This window comes from Sceloporus occidentalis, unplaced genomic scaffold, assembly GCF_023333645.1.
Source record: "Sceloporus occidentalis isolate IW3139 unplaced genomic scaffold, rSceOcc1.0.p SCAF_2, whole genome shotgun sequence".
Lineage (NCBI taxonomy): Eukaryota > Metazoa > Chordata > Lepidosauria > Squamata > Phrynosomatidae > Sceloporus > Sceloporus occidentalis.
This window is the reverse complement of record NW_028316982.1, coordinates 253,555,268-253,578,095: the sequence shown is the minus strand read 5'-3', so window position 1 is coordinate 253,578,095 and position 22,828 is coordinate 253,555,268. Positions and strand designations below refer to the sequence as shown.

The 22,828-nt window shown below is 40.2% G+C and overlaps 1 protein-coding gene across 2 annotated transcripts; it reads right to left on the bottom strand.

The window, feature by feature from the left end:
* Positions 1-8,080: 8,080 nt before the first annotated feature.
* LOC149320004 (matrix metalloproteinase-18-like) lies at positions 8,081-20,228 on the bottom strand. 2 transcript variants are annotated; one of them, XM_089508248.1, is made up of 10 exons: positions 20,121-20,228; positions 19,080-19,327; positions 16,976-17,124; positions 16,761-16,880; positions 14,232-14,393; positions 12,893-13,031; positions 12,612-12,745; positions 10,832-10,991; positions 9,088-9,191; positions 8,081-8,232 (listed from the first exon to the last, which is right to left on the bottom strand). In XM_089508248.1, exons 1-10 carry the CDS (start codon positions 20,226-20,228, stop codon positions 8,129-8,131), a joined length of 1,428 nt encoding a protein of 475 aa, XP_089364374.1. In that variant the 3' UTR covers positions 8,081-8,128. The 2 variants fall into 2 exon arrangements, with proteins under 2 accessions (XP_089364374.1, XP_089364375.1); XM_089508249.1 differs by lacking the exon at positions 20,121-20,228 and having other exon boundaries at positions 12,893-13,016; positions 14,193-14,393; positions 19,080-19,246.
* Positions 20,229-22,828: the final 2,600 nt, after the last annotated feature.

The window sequence follows — 22,828 nt, the reverse complement described above, 5'->3', positions numbered from 1 at the left end:
AACAAAACAGAACAAAACAAAACAAAACAAATAAAACAGTAAACTACGGTAGCATTTCCAGGGAGTGTTCCTGAGGCCGGGGTTATCTATCCTGGAAAGGCCTGCCGGAAGAGATCTGTCTTGACAGCTTTTTTAAAGCTGTCTAAAGATGTCAATTGACGGATCTCGTCTGGCAGGTCGTTCCATAATCTGGGGGCGACAACAGACAAAGCCCTCTGGGAGGTAGTCGAAAGCCTAGATCTTTGAGGCTGCAGCAAATTCCTCCCAGAGGACCGGAGTGTGTGGGGAGGATTATATGGGAGGAGGCGGTCCCAGAGATAGTTTGGACCCAAGCCATTTAGGGCTTTAAAGGTGATAACCAACACCTTGTACTGGGCCCGGAAACTAATAGTCAGCCAGTGGAGAGACTTTAATACAGGAGTAATAAGGTCCCTCTTCGATGTTCCTGACACTACTCTGGCCGCCATGTTCTGCACTAATTGCAGTTTCTGAATCAAGCACAAGGGTAGCCCCAAGTAGAGTGCATTACAGAAATCTAGACATGAGGTTACCAGCACGTGTACAACAGTCTCGAGATCCCTTACTTCCAGAAAAGGGTGCAGTTGGCGTATCAGCCGAAGCTGATAACAGGCGCTCTTGACTGTCGCATTTACCTGATTTATCATCAGGAGCGACGAGTCAAGGAGCGCCCCCAGACTGCAAACACAGTCACTAAAGGAGAGTGTGACCCCATCCAGGACTGGAGGTTGCAAGCCAATTCTTGGTTGCCGTGAGCACCTCCATCTTGTCCGGATTCAGTTTCAATCTGTTTTTCCTCATCCAGCCCATTACTGCTTGGAGACATTCATTGAGAGAGGAGATGCCATTAGAATTCGAGGCTGACGAACGAGACACGGAGAAATAGATCTGGGTGTCATCAGCGTACTGATAACACCCAGCTCCATAACTCCAAATAATCTCACCCAGCAGCTTCATATAGATGTTAAATAACATTGGGGACAGTATAGCACCCTGTGGAACCCCACAGGTGAGCTCCCTTTTACTGGAGCAGCTGTCCCCGAGCAGCACCCTCTGGGATCTGCCCGAGAGGAAGGACCGGAACCACTGCAATGCAGTTCCTCCAATACCTAACCCCCTCAGGCGGTCCAAGAGGATGCCGTGATCTATTGTGTCAAAAGCCACTGAGAGGTCTAGGAGCACCAACAGGGTCACACTGCCCCTGTCGATGCTCAGACGCAACCATGGCAGTCTCAGCCCCAAAGCCCCTCCTGAAGCCAGTTTGAAATGGGTCTAGATAATCGGTTTCATCCAAGACAGCTTGGAGTTGAAGAGCAACTGCCATCTCGATCACCTTGCTCAAAAATGGTAGTAAAGAGACTGGCCTGTAATTATTCATATCCAGGGGGGTCAAGGGAAGGTTTTTTTCAGAAGCGGCCTAACAGCCGCTTCCTTCAAACAAGATGGAATATGTCCTTCCCTGAAGGACACATTGATGATATCCATAAGGAACGTCCTGAATGCATCCCCCCCGGACGGCCAGCCATGATGGGCAAGGGTTGAGAGGGCAAGTTGTTTTCCACACTCTACCAAGGAGCCTGTCCACGTCATCGGTACTTACAGATTGCAGCTGATCCAGAATAACTTCATTGACAGAGTCGCTGGACACCTCGTCTATGGTTTCTGTTAAAATATTGGCATCTAAGTCGGCTCTTATCTGAGAGATTTTATCTACAAAGAAGTTATTAAACGCGTCACAGCAGGCCATCGTCGGGTTAAGTAAAGGGTTTGGTGCAGGGGAAATATATTAGCTAATATATTGACAGCTGAAAAAAGGAAAGCATATGTGCTGGATGTGTCCGTAATAAATGAAAATGAAAAATGAAAGCATAAATTATACATCTTCACAAAAATTCTAACAATTGTCTACTTGAGCTTTTTTAAATGCAAAAAAGCTGAGATTCTTCACCTAGGATCATAGAATCATAGAGTTGGAAGAGACCACAAGGGCCATCAATTCCAACCGCCTGCCATGCAGGAAATCACAATCAAAGCATCCCTGACAAATGGACAACCAGCCTTTGTTTTGAAGACCTCTAAGGAAGGAGACTCCATTACACTCTGAGGGAGTGTGTTTCACTGTCAAACAGCCCTTACTGTCAGGAAGTTCCTCCTAATGTTGAGGTGGAATCTCTTTTCCTGGTGCTTGCAGCCATTGCTCTGGGTCCTAGTCTCTGGAGCAGCAGAAAACAAGCTTGCTCCCTCATCAATATGACAGCCCTTCAAATATTTAAACAGGGCTATCATATCACCTCTTAACCTTCTCTTCTCCAGGCTAAACATCCCCAGCTCCCTAAGTCGTTCCTCATAGGGCATGGTTTCCAGACCTTTCACCATTTTAGTTGCCCTCCTTTGGACACGCTCCAGTTTCTCAATGTCCTTTTTTAATTGTGGTGCTAAGAACTGGACACAGTATTCCAGGTGGGGCCTGACCAGAGCAGAACAGAGTGGCACTATTACTTCCCTTGATCTAGACACTATACTTCTATTGATGCAGCCTAAAATCTCATTGGCCTTGTTAGCTGCCGCATCGCACTGTTGACTCATGTTTAACTTATGGTCCACCTGGACTCCTAGATCCCTTGTAGTTTCATTCAGCCAGGTGTCCCCCATCCTATATCTGTGCTTTTCATTTATAGGATGGGGGATACCTGGCTGAATGAAACCTCAGTCTACATTTTGTAACTTTGCAAATCTATTTTTGCAAATGCAATGAAACTCTAAGATATAGCCATGTTAGTCTGTAGGATCAGTATGCAGAGATGGTGTAGCAACTTTGAGACCAACTGAAAGAAAGAAGTTGGCAACATGATCTTTCGTAGGCTTCAGTCTACTTTCCCAAGAGTAAACTGAAGTCTACAAAAGCTCATGTTGCCAACTTTTTTTCTTTCAGTTAGTCTCAAAGGTGCTACAAGATCTCTCAAAGCAATGAAACTCTGTTATTGAATTGTGAAGATGTGCATCCCAGCACCAGGAAGAATGTGCCAACATGCACATATGGTGCGCCTCGTGAGCTTTGGGTACTTCTGATGTGCACTTAGCATGTCTTATGCACATTGGACAATTCATATGTAGATTGGGAATTCCTCTTATGTACTGGGCACTTGTCATGCTCACTGGGCACTTCTGATAGATATTAGGGACATGTGCACTACACCTTTGCCCTTCCTTTAAAAAGCTAGAGGATGACAGACTAAGTGCATAAAGCGGGGTTCAGCATTTACAAAGGCAGCAGTCATTAAGACCATTGATGAAAACGCCTTCTGTGATAACTACCAGCCAGTAGTTGGACCACTACTAGCTAGTTTCCATTCAATTTGGGGGCAATTTGGAGTGTATAGGTGTGGATTCTATAGAATCATAGAATCATAGAATCATAGAGTTGGAAGAGACCACAGGGACCATCCAGTCCAACACCCTGCCATGCAGGAAATCACAATCAAAGCACCCCCGACAGATGGCCATCCAGCCTCTGCTTGAAGACCTCCAAGGAAGGAGACTCCATTACACTCTGAGGGAGTTTGTTCCACTGTCGAACAGCCCTTACTGTCAGGAAGTTCCTCCTAATGTTGAGGTGGAATCTCTTTTCCTGCAATTTGCATCCATTGCTTTGGGTCCTAGTCTCTGGAGCTGCAGAAAACAAGCTTGCTCCCTCCTCAATATGACATCCCTTCACATATTTAAACAGGACTATCATATCACCTCTTAATCTTCTCTTCTCCAGGCTAAACATCCCCAGGTCCCTGAGTCGTTCCTCGCAGGGCATGGTTTCCAGACCTTTCACCATTTTAGTCGCCCTCCTTTGGACACGCTCCAGTTTCTCAATGTCCTTTTTTAATTGTGGTGCCCAGAACTGGACACAATATTCCAGGTGGGGCCTGACCAGAGCAGAATATAGTGGCACTATGACTTCCCTTGATCTAGACACTATACTTCTATTGATGCAGCCTAAAATCGCATTGGCCTTGTTAGCTGCCGCATTGCACTGTTGACTTATGTTCAACTTGTGGTCTACGTGGACTCCTAGATCCCTTTCACATGTAGTTTCATTCAGCCAGGTGTCCCCCATCCTATATCTGTGCTTTTCGTTTTTCTGCCCTAAGTGCAGTACCTTACATTTCTCTGTGTTGAATTTCATTTTGTTAGCTATGGCCCAGTTTTCTAGTCTGTTCAGGTCATTTTGAATCTTGATCCTGTCTTCTGGGGTATTAGCTACTCCCCCTAATTTGGTGTCATCTGCAAATTTGATAAGTATGCTCCCAATATTGTCCTCCAAGTCATTGATAAAGATGTTGAATAGCACTGGGCCCAGGACAGAGCCCTGTGGGACTCCACTGGTCACTTCTTTCCAGTATGAAAAGGAGCCATTGTTGAGCACCCTTTGGGTTCGGCCAGTCAACCAATTACAAATCCATTTAACAGTTACTTTGTCTAGCCCACATTTTACAAGCTTGTTTGCAAGAATATCATGGGGAACTTTGTCAAAGGCCTTACTGAAGTCAAGATATACTATATCCACAGCATTCCCTTCATATAACAAGCTGGTAATTTTATCAAAAAAAGAGATCAGGTTTGTCTGGCATGATTTCTTTCTCTGAAACCCATGTTGACTTTTTGTGATTATGGAATTGCTTTCTAGATGTTCACAGACTTTTTGTTTAATTATCTGAGCTAGAATCTTTCCTGGTATCGATGTCAGACTAACTGGACGATAATTGTTGGGATCTTCTCTTTTCCCTTTTTTGAAGATGGGGACAACGTTTGCCCTCCTCCAGTCTGCTGGCACCTCTCCTGTTCTCCAGGACTTCTCAAAGATTATTGCCAATGGCTCTGATATTACATTTGCCAGTTCTTTTAATACCCTTGGATGTAGTTCATCTGGTCCTGGAGACTTATATTCGTTTAGGTTAAACAGGTATTCCTGTACTATCTCTTTACTTATTCTGTGCTGAAATTCCTCTTTTCTGTCCTCTGCTCCATTATCGTCAGGTTGAGTTCCCTTTGCCTTTTCTGAGAAGACTGAGGCAAATAAGGTGTTGAGTAATTCTGCCTTTTCTCTGTCCTCTGTTAGCATTTTGCCATCTTCTGCACACAGTGGCCTACCGTTTCCTTCTTCCTTTTGCTGCAGACATATCCAAAAAAGCCCTTTTTGTTGTTCTTAACCTCTCTAGCAAGCCTGAGTTCATTCTGTGCTTTGGCTTTTCTGACTTTACCCCTACACTGGCTTGCTATTTGTTTGAATTCCTCTTTGGTGATTTTCCCATTTTTCCATTTCTTATACATGTCCCTTTTTAATCTTAGCTCAGTTGAAAGTTCTTTAGTCATCCATCCTGGTTTCTTGAGACATCTCCCATTTTTCTTCCTCATTGGAACTGTTTGAAATTGTGCCTTCAGAATCTTCCTTTTAAGAAACTCCCATCCATCTTGAGCTCCCTTCTCTTTTACTATTGTTGACCATGGGATCACACCCAGTATTTCTTTAAGTTTACTGAAATCGGCTTTCCTAAAGTCTAGAATGCATGTCTGACTCTGCCTGGCTTCTCCTTTCCATTGTATAACAAACTCCAGGAGAACATGGTCACTTCCACCTAAGGATCCCACCACTTGCACCCCGTTAACCAAGTCATCTTTGTTGGTTAGGATCAGATCTAGAATAGTTGAACCCCTTGTTGCTTCTTCCATCTTTTGGACAATGATTCAACTGTCTGCATCTCTACTTCTTTGTGGTGCAAATAAAGCACAGAGAGAAAGAAAGTGAAGGGTCACACATGGCATATTGCCATGTGCTGCTTTGTTGGGGAGAAAGACTACAGTGTCTCTGGTGAGAGCCAGACCAGTGGCTCTTGGGTTCAGAGCTGTAAAATGGATTGCAAGGAGAGGACTGTGTGAGAAGTGATGAAGGATTTCATTTCAAGATGCTTTGCCTTTACAATCAATCACAATCTATCATTTCTTTCTTGTGGGCAGGAAAGTGACTGATTCCCCCTTTCCCACCCAAGGCAATATGGAATTTCACAGACACCCTCTTCATACTAGAGAATATGATATAGAAAATGAGTCACTTGTCATCCCAGGGGTTGTTTAGTGCAGTTCCTTTTATACTCAAGAATATTACGTATGTAACATTATAGAAGTGGGATCATTTCCTTCTTAACACAAAACTATTACATCGCATCTTACACTTCATGTGGTTTTGTGTCTCATCACTCTATTCATCACCCAGGTTCCTGGATTCTTTGTTTCAGTATGGTGTAGTTTAATGTTGAACAAGGACTCTGGTAGACCAGGGTTGGAAACTCTGCTCAGCCATGGAAACTCACTGGGTGATACTGAGCAGGTCATGCTCTTTCATCCTCAAAAGATGTTCACCAGCATCTGTGGCTGGCATCTCTGCTGGCAAAATGTCAGGAAGAAACTCTTCTAGAACATGGTCACAAACCCACAAAAAACTATGGATGCCAGCAGCAAAAGCCTTCAACTTCACATGTTGCAAGGTTCCTTTTCTCTGCTATTCAGATTCATAAACTTATGATTCAGACACAGACATAATACTTGGAATTTGTTTCCTTTAAATTGTACTGAATGACACCAAATATACTAAATGTTTTGTTTGTTTTTTAATCTTTTAAACAACTCTTGATATTACCTTTGCCTGTTTCATACTGTTTAACTTTTTACCATGTTTTGTAGGACAGATTTCTTCTGTTTTAATGGTATATGACTGTACAATAAAGATTGATGGATGGATTTGACTCTTCCTTCACAAGAGGGAAAAATTGAAAGGTCGCCTGAACCTTTTATGGTTGTGTAAAAGTGGAAATTTTAGTAGGTGCTTTTTTGTTAGCTGGTTGTGTGGCAAGCAGAGAGATGTAAAATAGAAATGTAAAAATTTGAAGCCATGGGGAAAAACTGGGGTCCCCCCCATTCCCCCCCCCCAGAAATTTAAAAAAAATCAGAAAAATGAAAAATGCAACAGCATTTCTTTAAAGATTGAAAGTCACTCTGTTATTTTAGGAACATAAAATATGACTAAACATAGACCAGATTCTTTCAGTGTCTCCTAAGGGAAGAAATGGATCTTACTGTTCCAGTGGAGAGTTCAGTTTGTAACCAGGACTGGCTTATCTTTCTCATTCAGTGCACAGAAATTAGAATAATCTGATACTGTACATAGTTTTTAGAAATGATTTTGAGAATATATGAACACCTCATCTTAAAGATTTTATTTGTCATGCTAAAATAAAACATTCTACAATCAATTGTCTTCCTTTTTTTCCCTTTTTAAATTTTTTTCACAGGGAAAACAAAAACAAAAAAAGTGTCAGGAAAAACAGGAAAAAAAGGCTTTTTGCTTTTTTCCCTGCCCTGGGCCTTCAGATCTCCAGACAAGCAACCTTTTGAATGGTAAAAAAACTGGTGAGGAAACCACACTGTTTTCAGTGGCAAAAAACTGGCGAGGAAACCACACTGAATGGCAATACTGTGCTTTAGAGTGGTTGCAACTCATGTGCTATTCTGGCTGCATCTGCACTGTAAAAATAATGTAGTTTGACACCACTTTAACTGCCATGGCTCAATGCTATGGATTTCTGGGTTTGTAGTTTTGTGCGAGATTTAGCCTTCTCTCTCAGAGAGCTCAGGTGCCACAACAAACTACAAATCCTAGGATTCCATAGCATTGAGCCATTACAGTTGAAGTGTTATCAAACTGCACAATTTCTGCAGTGCAGATGAAGCTGCAGTCTTGTAACACAGTGGATTGACCAAGAAACTTCTAGTTAGTTGTCTAGATAGATAGTGTCCGCCACTTTCAGATGTGTTGTGAATTTTTATTTTTGCTTAATCAAAATTAAAACAAATCAAAACAACCATTTATAGAAAGATAAATCACTTTATTATTTGGCAATGTACAAATGAACAAATAGTTTGAGGTAATAATTTATATTAAATATATATATTCGGGTTGGACATTCCATCTCATTCCATCTTATTCAAAAGCAAAGCCTGCTGGGTATGTGGAGAAACAGGGATCCCATTGTTTTCAGTTACTTCTCTCTTCCTTAACCCCATGTCACTGGCAGCCAAACCAGCTGTTGCTGTTCTTTATGCCAAGAAATTGTTTGGTTCTGCTGTCATATTCATATTGCTTTGAGCCATGGAATAAATAGATATGTCCTAAAAGGATAATGAGAAGAGGAAACATTATAAATCAAATAGGGTCAGGAAACTTTGAAATCTTATTGTGAAACATTCATCCCCCCAGCTTCCTTTTTCTATTAAGGAAACATTGGTATAATACATTCTGGACCATCATGGCATATGGTCATAATCTTGCTGGTGTCTTATGTGTACATGGCTATCCAGAGCCTTTGGTATGTTTTTAACTCTATTTTAATCATTTTAATTTGCAAGACACCTTTAGTTGAGTCCCGATGTTGAGGAAACACAGGGTACCAATAAAATGATTGTTGTCACTATGGATTTTGGGCATTGCACCTGGACCTGGCCACAGGTGCAGTTAAATAGAAATGTCTGTTGTTGTGTATATAAATATAAACCAGCACATAAATTACAATATGTGTGTGTATAATCATGCATATGCATATAAACTGGCAGCAAGGAGGAAAAGTTTGATTAACTCTGCATGTTCTTTTGGGGAGGGGTGCATTTGCAGTACTAACTTATATGGATTTGGATGCAGGTGAAATTAATTTCTGCTATAGGTATTTGTTGCTGTTGTTGTCATTGTCTGCCTTTAAATGGTTTCCAATTTATGCAGAGCTTATACCAAGCAAGGGACTTGACTGGATCAGGGGTGGGAACCATGAAGTTCTCCAGATATTGCTGGAATGCAATTTCCAGGAGCCCTAGCCACATAACTAGTGGTGGACAATGCTGGGAACTATAATCCACCAGCATCTAGGGGGCCTCTGTCCATGATGGCCATCCTGGATTTCAAGATGTTCAGGTCCAAGGTCCCTTCCAGCTCAAGAATTCTATATGTTAATACTGTGAAGGCCATCTGCTTACCATTATATAGAAAAGCAGCATCCACTGCAGAACCAACTTCATAGAAATCAGCTGTTATCTTCCTTGGATAGTCTTTCTCCAGTGCATTCTTGGCTTTGTCATATCTAAGGAAATCAACATGTTGAAAATTCAGAGTTGCTAGCATTTACTGGCATAGTAACTTATCACTATAAGTACCATTAGAGAGAAGTCTACAAAATCTTATGCTACCAACTACTTTCTTTCTCTGTTAATCTCAAAGATGCTACAAGCCTCCTTTGCACACTGATCCAGACTAACACAACTACATATGTCTTTGAATCTTACAGTTAGAGAGAAAAGCATCTTATCCATTTACACGTCAACCTGTATGAGAGGTAGTCCACATTGTCACACAAAATCATCACATTTAATATGCTAATGCATCTCCAAATTATACCAGCTCTAGTCCCAGTCTTTGACTCTCCTCTCCTATATAATTTTGGTAGATGAAATTTGTCACTCTTAACAAGGAGCAAGCTTCTAGAGTATGTCAACACTACAGAGTTATAACAGCTCAGTACCATTTGAAATTGTCATGGCTCTATCCTACAGAATTCTAAGATTTGCATTTTCGTAAGAGAGCCTGTGTAGTGTACTGGTTTGAATGTTGGATGATGACTCTGGGGACCAGGGTTCAATTCCCATCTCAACCATGAAATCCACTGGTTGCCCTTGGGCAAGTCATATGCTCTCAGCTTCTGGAGAAGGCAATGACAAACTTCCTGTGAACAAATCTTGCCAAGAAAAAACGATAGTATGTTTGCCTTAGGGTCGTCATAGGCCTAAAATTACTTGAAAGCACACAATACACACACAAGGTACTAGAATTTTCTGTTGGAGAACCATAAGGCTAAAGGCTCTCTAGCATAGAATTCTGTTCCTCACCAAGCTACAAATCCTAGGTTTCCACAGGATGGAAACATAACTTCTAAAATGGCATCAAACTGATATAATGCGGGATTCTAGATTCATTTCTAGTTTACAAAAGACATTTGTATTAGCCTGAGTATCATCTTTCCCTCAGCTATTTCCAAATGTTTATCTTCTTTTCTGACCATAATTTAGAACATCATGACTTCCTGCTGTTATGTAAATGGGGTTTAATTTCTTTTAGACTTGCAGCCTAACTCTAATGATATTTACTCTTGATTAAGACCTGTTGAACCCACTGGGCCTTACTGCAAGTGTACCTATGGCTCTTGTAGAGAGTTCAGCACAAAAGTCAAAGATGAAAATGATGTGATTTCCTCAGCCGAATGTACATTGCTACCATAGAAAGAAGTATGGGATTCTGAGGAGAACAGAAATTATAAGCTTGGAGACTGAGTAAAATGGAAATTATATGCTATTTTCACTAGATATGTAATGGATCTGAGGATACATATTAAAGAAGCCAGAAGAACATGGTATTTGTTTTATGTTTCAGTTGCAAAGGATTCAGAGAGTTCAGGAATGAATTTTCAGGATTGTTAGTTAATGTGTTACATGTATATTCTGTCTTCCTTCTATAAGCACAAGATGCTATATATAATTATATATATCATTTTATCTGTACAAAAGGCACATGAAGTGGATTAGGCTAAGAGGGAGTGGCAGGCCTATCTATAGCTCAATGGAGGACATGAACTGGATTTCCCAAGTTCCAAACTAGCATGCTAAGCACAGCACCATATTAACTCTCATTGTACAGATGATCCAATATAAAGTTGGCATTTTCTCTTACCTCCAGTAGTTGCTGCCAGAAAAGAAGTACGTTTTCTTTGAGCTTCTGTCATAAAAAGCTGCATCAACTTTCTTCACAATTTTTGGTAAGCCCAAACTGTGGATGTTCTTTGGAAAACCTGGCTGAATAATATTTCCTTTGGTAGCCCAATACTTATGACCTGTCAGGAAAAAATATAGAAAAGTTTTGTATGAAGATGAAGTAAATGTCAGTTAAAAACAGTGACCAGAATCCTACTGAGTTAAATCACACACTTATTCAGGTCTGCTTCGTATTCATGATCTCTACCTATCCCATCATTTAGGGGATGTATTTGTTGTTGCTGCTGTGTGCCTTCAAGTTATTTCCAACTTATGGTGACCCTAAGGTGAACGTATCATGGAGTTTTCTTGGCAAGTTTGTTCAGAGGAGAGTTGCCCTCACAGGGACTGTGAAAGTCCCAAAAATACTAGCTTCAGATCAGCAGCCACTGTGATCAGTGGGGATCTGTTCCTGTGTTGCTCTGAAAGTAGCTAACATTCACAGCCCCTTCCATGTGTGATCTCTAATATGAGGAAAAACTGCTATAGGGACCCTGTTTTTGCTTGTTGAATCAGAGATCATAAGAAGGTGAGAACATTAATCAGCTGCTTCCTGAGTGACAGGGGAATAGATCCCTATTGATCACAGCAGCTGCTGACTGTTAAGTTGGGTCAACCTGGATGGGAACTATCGGTATATGGATGGCAAACATCATTCTTTATCTCTCAGAATGAAGGGTAGAGCTGCACAGAAAAGAAACTGGTCTCCAAAAGATCTTATTAAGCTTGACTGATTGGAATGGTATTAATGAGCTCTTATGATGTATATCTGGTGAGGGCATATTAAAAAAAATGTTTCCCCGAGAATCATTACTGGAACCCAAAAGGTAAATGCCAGGAGGTAACACTGAACCTCTGTTTTCTTGAATTTATTCTTGTTTGCATAACTCCATGATAGTGAAAGTGCTTCCCGCATTCCATTTCTGAAACTGGCTTCCCAGTGTGTGCACAGTAGTGATACAAATAGGAAATCAATTTCTTGGCCTGTAGCAGCACATCTTGAAGAGCCAGCATGGTGTAGCGGTTTGAGTGCTGGACCATGATTTTGGAGACCAGGGTCAAAATCCCTGCTCAGCAATGGAAACCTACAGTGTGACCTTGGGCAAGTCACACACTCTCAGCCTTAGAGGAAGGCAAAAACAAACCTCTGAACAAATCTTGTAAAAAATAAAAAGACCCTTGTGATTACGTCAGCAGCAAGCAGCACATTTACCAAAACTGAAAACAAAGCTTTGTAAAATAATATTTCATAACCCTAGCCTGTAGACACTTCCACAATCCATTCTATTCAAGAACAGAACATCCTTCTTTCTACACAGGATGTCTAAGATTCCAGAGGCCTAAAGCCAATTTGCAGTCCAAAGCAGAGTACACACATTGTCTCAGGACATATCCACACAGCACAGCTATAGCAGTTTAATTTCACATTAACTGCTATGACTCCATTCTATGGAATCTTGGGATTTTATGTTTGGTGAGGCACTTTCTGGCTGAGAATTTGAATTAACTCACCAAACCACAAAATTTAGGACTTCATAGGATGAAGCCATGGCAGTTCAAGTGGTGTCAAAGTGCTATTACTACCTAGTATGGATACACCATTTATTACTGAGCAATATATCAACACTTATGTAAATCCTATTGATTCAGAGGGTCTGATCTAACTGGATTAGCAATTGGATTCAGGCCAAAACATTTACCTTTAAAAAGAAAGACTGTGTCATCATCTTCATCTTCATATGCAGCATCTATATCATGGTTTAAAGTTGGCCAGAAAGCAGATATAGGATCTTTTTCAACCTGTGTTCTCAGTGGATTTTTTCGCCAAAAAAACCTGAAGTGGTTTGGAAAAGGCAACATACATTTTAGGGAGAAACCGGTGGAATTCAGTGTTAGAACCCAAATGTGGTGTACAGAAGATTCCAGGTTTAATCTCTGGTATCTAGGAGTGAAAGGGTCAGTCTTTTTAGACTCCTTTTACCTGTTTTTAAAGAAGATGGTTTCTCCTCTGAGACTAACAACAGCATCAAAAGCCAGATGTGGGTCGCATGAGTCTGCTAACATTGCGTCATTTACTAGTATGGGGTCTTCTGACTCATCATTGTCTTCTTTAGGGGGACCTTAAAAACAGGGTAAAGAGAAGAATTGAAGAATGCATAAGATGTCCAAAGCTGCAGTTTAGAAGCATTGCAAAACACTTGGATCTAAGGCCAGTTCTCATGGTACTTATCTCAGTATTGCTTACCTAACTGCAGTGATTCAATGGGTATATTATAGATAATAATAATAATAGTAATAATAGTAATAATAATAATAATAATAATAATAATAATAATAATAATAAATTTTATTTATATCTCCCGCTTCTCCCTTCGGATTGAAGTGGGATTACAACAGTAAGAACATCATAAAATACATATAAAATACATCAATCAAAAATAAAAAGGGGAAGAGATGTTACAGTATCGCTCACAGTCGGAAGAATCAAGTCATCATATTCAGATGTTCAAAATCAGATTAAAGGAGATCTGTTGAATAGGCCTGCCGGAAGAGATCTGTCTTCAATGCTCGTTTGAAGGCTCCCTAAGAAGGTATAAGACAGATCTCTTCCGGTAAGTTGATCCAAAGTCTAGGGGCCATTGCAGAAAACGTTTTACAAGAGGTGGGATTAACATCAGAATTTAGGCATTAATCTTAGGGGTGGAAATAATTTCTTTAGATTTGATAGTCTTATGGGAAGTACTAATTTCATACCACCTCAGAAATGAAATATTCTTCAGCTTGAAAACTTTCATGTCAGTGAGACTTGTGGGACATTTCGAAAAGGTTAAATCCTAAACTGAAGTGCTTGTCTCAGCTAGAGCAGATCTACAGAATCAGAGGGAAGTTGGTAAGCCAATACTTGTGTAAGTATTATTGTTTTGATGGGTCTAATCTAGTTGACTAGCAATTAGATTTAGGCCAAAGCATGGTTTGAGCTTTGGACAATGACTGGAGATCATGGTTTGATTCCCTGTTTGAGCATAAAAAAACAGTGACTTTGGGCAAGTCACACTCTCTCAGAAGATGGCAGTGGCAAACCCCCTCTGAAGAAATTCACTGAGGAAACCCTATGATTGGTTCACCTTAGGGTTGCCATAAGTCAAAAATGACTTGGAGGCACATACCACCAGGGATGGAAAGAATATTCACCATTATTAATTTCCTGGCTGAAAAATGGGTTAGTTCCCAAAAGAGGGGTTACATCATGCTTACAACTCTTCAGTGTAATGATAATATACAGAACCAATCCAGACCATCAACTGGGAACTTTAACTTACCATACAGATGCTGGATGCCTTCAATGTCATCTCTATGAAGCCTTATGTTTTGTGGGTCTCCAGCCTGGTAGGTTGGAAACATCAGAGCTTCCAAAACATTGGAATGCTGAAGACCCAGGGAGTGGCCAAACTCATGGGCAGCAACGATAAATAGGTTGATTCCTAAAATGAAACAGATGGAGCATGAGTTGTCCAATTTTGGCTGTGAGAAAACGTATGCGAGCAATGGTGCTTGAAGAATGTGCTCATTGCAAATTTCATTTCAAAGTGACCCACTCCATCTCTCAAACTAATGTACAGATCAGAACATCACTATCCATCAGATTTTTTCACTTAATGTTATGCATAGATCTTGGTGTCAAAACATGTCAAAATGTACTTCAAGGCATATTTTTTAAATTAAATCTCAACATGATATATTGAACAGAATGGAAGAGACCTATATATGAACAGTCCAGGTGCACCTGGGAATGAGCTCATTTATTCAACTCTCCATATTATGCTACTGTTCCAAAAGCTGCTATCGGGAATTTTTTTAAATAAAAAAAAGGTTGTGAAAAGTGTATATTCTAGTCACATTTTTAGAAATGTGCACTTTTAATTTAGAATTTAAATGTAGAAAAGCACATAATCCCCCATTCTTCAAACTCAGAGTCTCCTCTTCTTGGTAAATTCCCTCCATGAAGTGGGCAACTATGATGAAGTAAACTGGTCATGGAACTTACATTGCTTTGGGCCTTTGCACAGTACACAGTGATGATGCTATGGTTCCAATCTAACATCCTATGGACTCCTGAGATGCGGATTTACCATTATTTGTCAGAAAACTCTAATACTTCACCAGACTGTAAACCCCAGGATTCCCTAAGGTGCAGCCATGGCATTTAAAGTGGAATCATGGTGCTATGATTGTGTAGTGTGGAATGGTCCTTTGTTTGAAATTTAAACAATTTAAAATATTAAAATAAAGTCTAAAATATATATTGAACAATTTACCAATGTAAAAGAAATTAAAACTGGTTTAAATCACATACATTTACAAACTTCGTTCCTTACTAAGGGAAAGATCAGCGAGAATGCCTAAATATCCTAAAGGAACCAGATCCTGTCTGATCTTGGAAGCTAAGCAGGGTTAGCCCTAGTTAGTACTTGTATGGAAGACCACCAGTGAATACCAGATGCTGTATGCTATATTTCAGAGGAAGCAATTTTGAAAACCACATCTGAGTCTTCCTTACCTAAGAAAAACCTATGAAATTCATGGAATCACCATTACTTGAAAGGTGCCTTGAAGGCACATACACACCGTGAGCATAAACTCATGGTTTATGCTCAGTAATGCTACCAGGAAACAAATTGTGTTGGGCAATAATTAGCAGTCTGTGTCAAGAGCCCATGAATGTAGATGAGGCCCAGAGTAGTACGTAATAACACACAATTGCACATTGTCAGCCCAGCTACAGCAGCATGCCATGATGAATATAATTGATGTCACTGCATGTCATTCACTCATTTCACTTTGCTAGTAGCAACCTCAAGAGGTTGTAAAAGTTACTTTTCAGATTGCATTTCTCACAATCCCCCAACAAGTTGGGCTATATTGGATGTTAGTAAAATCATGTAATTTTCAAGCTCTGCAGCCATGCCACCAGGATGACAAATGAGTTGGGCCTGAATTTCTACCTCAGTGAATTGCTAAGAGAACACAGCCCTTTTCTGTCAGAAACATGGGCATATTGTCTAATTGCCTACCCTTTGCCAATGTATGAAATATAACACACAACACATTGTGTGGGAAGGACCACCATGCCCCAGAGCTAATGTGTTGTTTTTCATCATTTTAATTGTCTTTATGCAAATACTGTGGCTATGCATTTGGATTTCACAAACACTAAATTTTTGAAAGTTTTTGAAAGAAAGATTTACTGAAGACCTTCTTAGTCTATAGCCCACCAAGTTGTTTACGGGCCAACATCTATTTATGACAATGTACTTGGACCTTGAAAAATGTACTCAAATCTTTTTCAGGCACCAGTTCAGGCAGGGGGAATTTGACAAGCTGGTGAGCATTGTTCAGTTTGATTGATCAGATGTCTACCCTGACACACAGGATCAGCACTATTGGTTTATTTAGAACAATGACTAAAGATGTACTAGTACTTTTATACCAGTAAAAGGGAACCTGTGATCTTCTAGTTTTTGTTACAATTGAATTCCCATCAGTCCCAGGCAACATAGCCAATATTCAAGGATGATCACAGCTATACCCTGACAACATTCAGAAAGCTACAGGTTTCCTAGCCCTTCCTTATACTGTGGTATACAAATAGAAGCTAAAATCAAACAATATCATTTGGGGATGATTGTTTTCAAAATAATCCAAGGTAAATCCCTCAGTAGATGGATATTTTTACACCCAGAGTCTGGAATAGCTCTCATGTCTCGATGGTTTGCAGTCAGCTTAGTTAAGAATCACTCAACAGTCATTAGAAATACCATAAATAGTTGAATATATTAAGACAAAATAACCTGGGGAAGATTTTGTCCAGTTTTCATCCTCATCAAAATGGGCATTTCCACCATAAGCTGGTGAATACGCATGAGCTAACTGTCCACCTTGTCCATCAAAGGGAATATAGTCGCCATGATCTTAAAAAAGGAAAAGAATATATATATTTAATCTTCCAGATAATATCTTGGGAGAAATCTCCCAGTGCTTTTTTTAAAAAAAGAGCTTTACTTACACCCAGAAGCAAAAGAGATCTCTATATCTGCAGAGCTGTCATAAACTCTGGTGAAGGTCAACGGGGTCACATCACTCCACATTTTCCAGGCTCTCTCAATAGCATTATCTACATCAGCAGGCGCCATGTCTGGTGTGTAATTCTGAATGCTGCGGAATACACAGAAGAGTGTAAAATAAATGCTGGATTGGGGAAAGATTATGGAAGTTTTCAAAGTTCTTACTCTTAATAAAAACACATAGCAATCAATACAAAAAAGTTTGAAACAATAGAATTGTGACCCTTAAACCCTTGGCCAGCCTAAAGAGTTGTACTCTCCTGGCCGTGCTTCAGTGGCCTGCTCCTGACATAGACCAATGGCCACAGAAACTAGGATGGCCTTCTACATCATTGCTATTCACTGTGGTGGTCAGTGGACCAGTGATGGCCTGTGAGCTACCAGCTGCCAGTCTGTGGAAAATTTCCAGGAAACAAAACAACAGTGATGGCCAATGGGGGGGTGGGAATGCCAGTCCCCCCTTCCGCATAGGATAGCCTGAGTAATACTGGTCTCCATTACTGAAGAAGATCACTAACGCAGGATCAGCCCATGTTCAGGGAAAGTCATTATTGGACATAGCAAGGCTTCCTAGAACCATGGTGTGAAAAGAGATGCTTGACAAGATAGACTGCAGCAACACGCTCCTTGTTCAGGGTTCCAGACAACCAGTAATGTCCTCAGTCAGTCATGTCCTCAAATGCACCACCTAATTTCCTGCATTCACCATTTCCTGGCCACGGAGGATGCTCATTCCTCATAGGGTCTGTTCTCATGTTTTTTTGTCTCATTTCTAAATCACCTTTGCCCTCTCCCAATGAAATTTTCTTTCCGTCTCCACATTTTTATCATTGCAATACAGTGTATAGATCTGTTATTTGTTCAGGTTTGGTTCCAGGACCTCTCATGGATACCAAAATCTGTGACTGCTCAAGTCCATATATAATGGCATAGTAAAATGGTATGCCTTATATAAAATGACAAAGTCAAAGTTTGTTTTTTGGGATTAAAAAATATTTTTAAGCTGTGGATGGTTGAATCTGTGGATGCAGAATCCATGGATACAGAAGGGCAACGGTACCTTAATACTAAAAATAAGGAGACCTAATGGTGCAATGGTTACATGCCAGTAATAATAAAAATAATAATAATACAATTTATTTGTACCCCGCTTCTCTGTGCATCACAACTGGGGCAGCCGGGACTGCAGCCAGTATTGCAGCCACAAGGTTGTGAGTTCGATGCTAGGGCTGCAGGGTTGACTCAGTCCTTCCATAGGTCACTAAAATGAGTACCCAACTTTTGGGGGGCAATTAGCTTACATGTTGTAAACTATTTAGAGACTACTGAGTTCTGTATTAAGTGGTATAGAAATGTAAACGATAAATGATAAATACTAAATGCTTAAAACTACAATTGAGCATTTAGAAATAATATATATATCCAAGAAAAGGGGCAGGCAAATTGGTCAAGGGAATACAAATACAGTCAGTTGAGATTTCTAGGTATGAACAATGTTCAAAGTCTCATTCTTTGAAATGTTAGAAATTTGGGCTGAAGAAAAATTTAATGGGGGGCCAGAATTCTTATGAGGGGGGTGAAAAGGTTCATATTATCTTCCAATAGCTACATCTCTGTACATATATATATCAATGTCAATCACAAAACACACACACATACACACACAATTGATAAACATCACTTAAAACAGGGGTGAGAATCACATGCTTCTCAGGCCCAAAGCAAGTTTTTTGGACTCCCTCTCTCAAATATCCTGGGAATATATATATATATATATATATATACACACACACACACACACACACACACACACACACACACACTTAAAAATCCAAAGCAGAGGAGACAGAAGAGAATTGTTCCTTTAGGAGTCAGATTTTTAGTCTGAAACAATGTAGGTTTCTTTAAATAATAATAATAATAATAATAATAATAATAATAATAATAATAATAATAATAAACACACATACATACTGCTTTTCCAAGCTGTGATAACAGCCATCTCCAGTGACATTTTAAATTCAGGCAAGCATTTTGAAGCCTTACCTATATGTCAGGTCTTTCTTTCCCCATTTAGGAGACATAGGAAAGGTGCGGTATTCTTCTATATCAGGAACCCCACATCTCGGTTTTTTCATTGCTTCCAAAGTGCTTGGATCTAGTTTTCCTGTCACTTTCAGCCCAAAGAACTTCTGCATTTGCTGTATTTTCTGCATTTTCTCAGCAGTAGTGGCACTTTTGCTTCTTAGAACAGGTGTTGACTCTGATTCGGGATAGTAGTTTTCCATGTATTTCTGACAGAAAGACATAACATACATCTCATTACTTAAATCATTGTATTTATTTATTTATTGTTTTTCACATTTTAAAGTGGACCTCGCAGTGTCCTCTCTATGCTCAGAATGCAGAAGATAATTCATCTGTTGCACCCATTTTATAGACATAGCATCACACAATAACTTACCTAAACCAACCACCAGGGTCTACAAAGAAATGCGATTATAGTTTTAACTATTTTTTTATTTGTTACTTTTACATTTCTCTTTTCTATTGAGGTCAAGGCATCAAATATGGTTTCCTTCCTCAGAAGAAACCTCTGAGAATGAGACAGAATAACTGGCACAGTGAGTTTCGCATGGAATCACACAGTGAGTTTCTTGGCTTAATCGAGACTAAATTCCAGATTTCCCACTTCCTGCAAACACTTCCCAGTCAAATACTATAGCCACATGAGAAACAGGATCACACCAGTTGTGATTTGTATAAAAAGTCTCTTTTTTGGGATTACAGTTGCTAGCATCCTCTAGCTGCCATGGCTAGTAGTTTAGCTATTTCCAAAAACCAGCATACTATAGCAGGTAGAGTATTGGATTAAGACTAAGGAAGAACCTGAGATCAAAAAACTGATCAGCTGTGGAAACCCACTTAGAGGAAGGAATCTCACCATGAAAGCCCTATGATAGGGTCACCATAAATCAGAGTTGGCTTGAAGGCACATACTGTAACAACAGCAACAATCTATTCCTAATCAACCTGCTGGCTGGATCTGCATCAGTCAGGTAATCATTATCTCTAACAATTTATTACCTTTGCAAACTCCAGGTCCGTTTCTGAAATGTGATCAGTTTCTTGGACTAAGGGCGCAGCAGAAGAAAAGGCTCCATAGAGGGCAATCATCAGTAGAAGGCATTTCATTTTGGCGTTCCCTCTTGTGTCCCAGCTGCCAACTTCTCAAACTCTGCTGCCTCTGCCAATGGATCTGTTTAAGATGTTCTAAAGTGGCCTTCTATATATACTCCTTGTTTGTTCTATAAAATCAACAGAAAGATGACTCACAGCATTATAACATCCGTTGACCTGTCAAACACAGAAAATGCTCCTTTGAGCAGAATGACACACAACACAGGCTGCTAAGTTTAAAATCCCTGATTAGGCAATTCCTTAATTCCTTAACAAGGTGGCTGGGATTCAAAACGTAGAGCTTTTCAGCACAAAAATGAAAATATTCACTTCCAGCTAACACAAGGAATAACATTGTTCCCCCCCCCTGTCATAATGTTGCCTTTTAGTAAGAATTTGATCGCTACATTGATTTTCATTTGAATGACTTACATTAATTGATTAGTAGATAGCTTTATGTAGAAAAATTATGTATAAGTTAGGGATAATACTAGGAATTGTGGAAATAGATTAAAGAAAGCTCTAGTGCGTAAAGATAAAGTATTGTAAAATAAGTATCTATGGCCAGAATTCTGCTAGTGACCTATGCCTGCAGAGTGACAATCTCAGTATTATGCAATTGACGTATTACACAGTAGCAAAAGAGCTGCACACTGGCAACCACTATTTATTTATTTCATTTGTATACCACTTTTCTTCCTGCACACAGGTAAAAAACATTTTTTAAAAATGTACAATAAAATTTAAAATACTTAAAATCATCTAAAAACATTATAAAATTACATAAAAATATATAAAAGTTAGAAGCATGATTAAAACATAAATACACACCACTAGTTGTGCAATGATCTCATTTGTCTATTTGTCTATTGTCTGTTGTTGCTATTCTGAATGGGGGTTACGTAGTGCTACTGTAGTTTATCCCCACATGTGGCTATTTATGCTACTGTATATACTCATGCGATGGGGCCCAGCATGGTGTGGTGGTTTGAGTGTTGCACTATGACTGTGGAAACCAGAGTTCAAATCCGGACTCAGCCATGTAAGCCCATTGGGGTGACCTTGAGCAAATCACACTCTCTCAGCCTCAGAGGATGGTAATAGCAACCCCCCTCTGAAAAAACGTGCCAAGAAAATCCCATGATAGGTTTGGTTCAGGGTTGCTAGAAGTCAGAAACTACTTAGAGGCCACAGCAAAATATACTTCCAGAGGGTTCCAGACCCCTCTGCAGATAACAAAAGCATGGGACCAAAATTATGGATTTTGATATGACCCTAGGGCGCGTTACAGAGTGCCCAAGAAGGGTGCTCTGCTGCCGCCGCCGGTTGCTATGTCCGGGAACCGCAGCGGCCAAACCGCGCAGCTCCCGGCGCAGCAAGAAAAGCGCTGACATGGCACTTCTTTCTGGGCCCCAGAAGTGGCACCGCGAGGTGCTAGTCACACACTCGCAGCGTCACTTCCGCCGCGTGATGTCCGGACATTACGCGTCCGCAACGTCAAAATGGCGGCCCCTGTGTGGATGGGTGCCGCTATTTTGTACAGACTCGGTCCGTACTAGGGTTGAGGGGTGTCTGGAAGGGACGCCCCTTCTCAACCCTAACACGTCCCTTTCTAACCCTAGCACGCCCCTTCGGCGCGTCTGTAACGCACCTAGGATAAGTTCAGGGTAAAATTTAGGGGCATGTAACCAAGGATGTAAAGGATGAAGCAAAGGAAAACAATGCCAAAGAACTTGCAGAATTGGAGCAGGCATAACTCTTTGTGCTCACCCTAAAGATTGAATGGATGAGAGGAGAATACAGTAAATAGTGGTTTGTGATGTGTGTGGAGAGGTAATCCGGCATAGGCAGAGCTACGAAAATGCATACATATCATAATGGATGAAAAGGCAAAGCAAAGGAAATGGCAACTATGTTAGCAGTGATTATACCCTTCTATAACAGGAAGAGATGCATTCTATGGTGCTAGGATTGGTATTCTAAGGGCCACTAGAAGGAATGAACATTTCCCTGCAGGAAAAGCTCCAACACCACAAAATGAGATCCAATATTTTTCTTCTCTCTTACTGCTGGCAGGCAATTTAACTTGTTGGAGAAGGAACTTTTAAGGAGTGTTTATGCTTTTACTCTCAGAGCTATGTTTTCAGTGCTTTCAAACTGTTTTTAAATCAGTGCAGTTTTTAATGGGATAGTTTTTTGAATTTTTCAAAAACATTTAAAATATATATACTCATTGGACAGCATCCTTTTAGAGGTATATGTGTACATAAATGTAGCTTATACAGACATAGCTCTCTTTTTGGACAGAGGGCAGGGAGCTCTATCCAAATGAGGCAGGACATGATGTTGACACTCTAATGGGATCCTAAAGGGAGAAACAGTTTGATAGCAGCTTGGGGTGGGGAGATAAGGATCACAGACTAGCTTTGAAGCTCCTCTAACTTAATTTTTTCCTGTTGTTTGGAATTAGGGGGGATGTTAGGTGTAGTCTTGGGCTTTGTTCCAAGATACCCCATGGATACCAAAATCCATGGATGCTCAAGTTCTGTTATATACAAAGGTGTAATAAATGCCATCCCTTATATCAAAAGGCAAAATCAAAGTTCGTTGTGAGC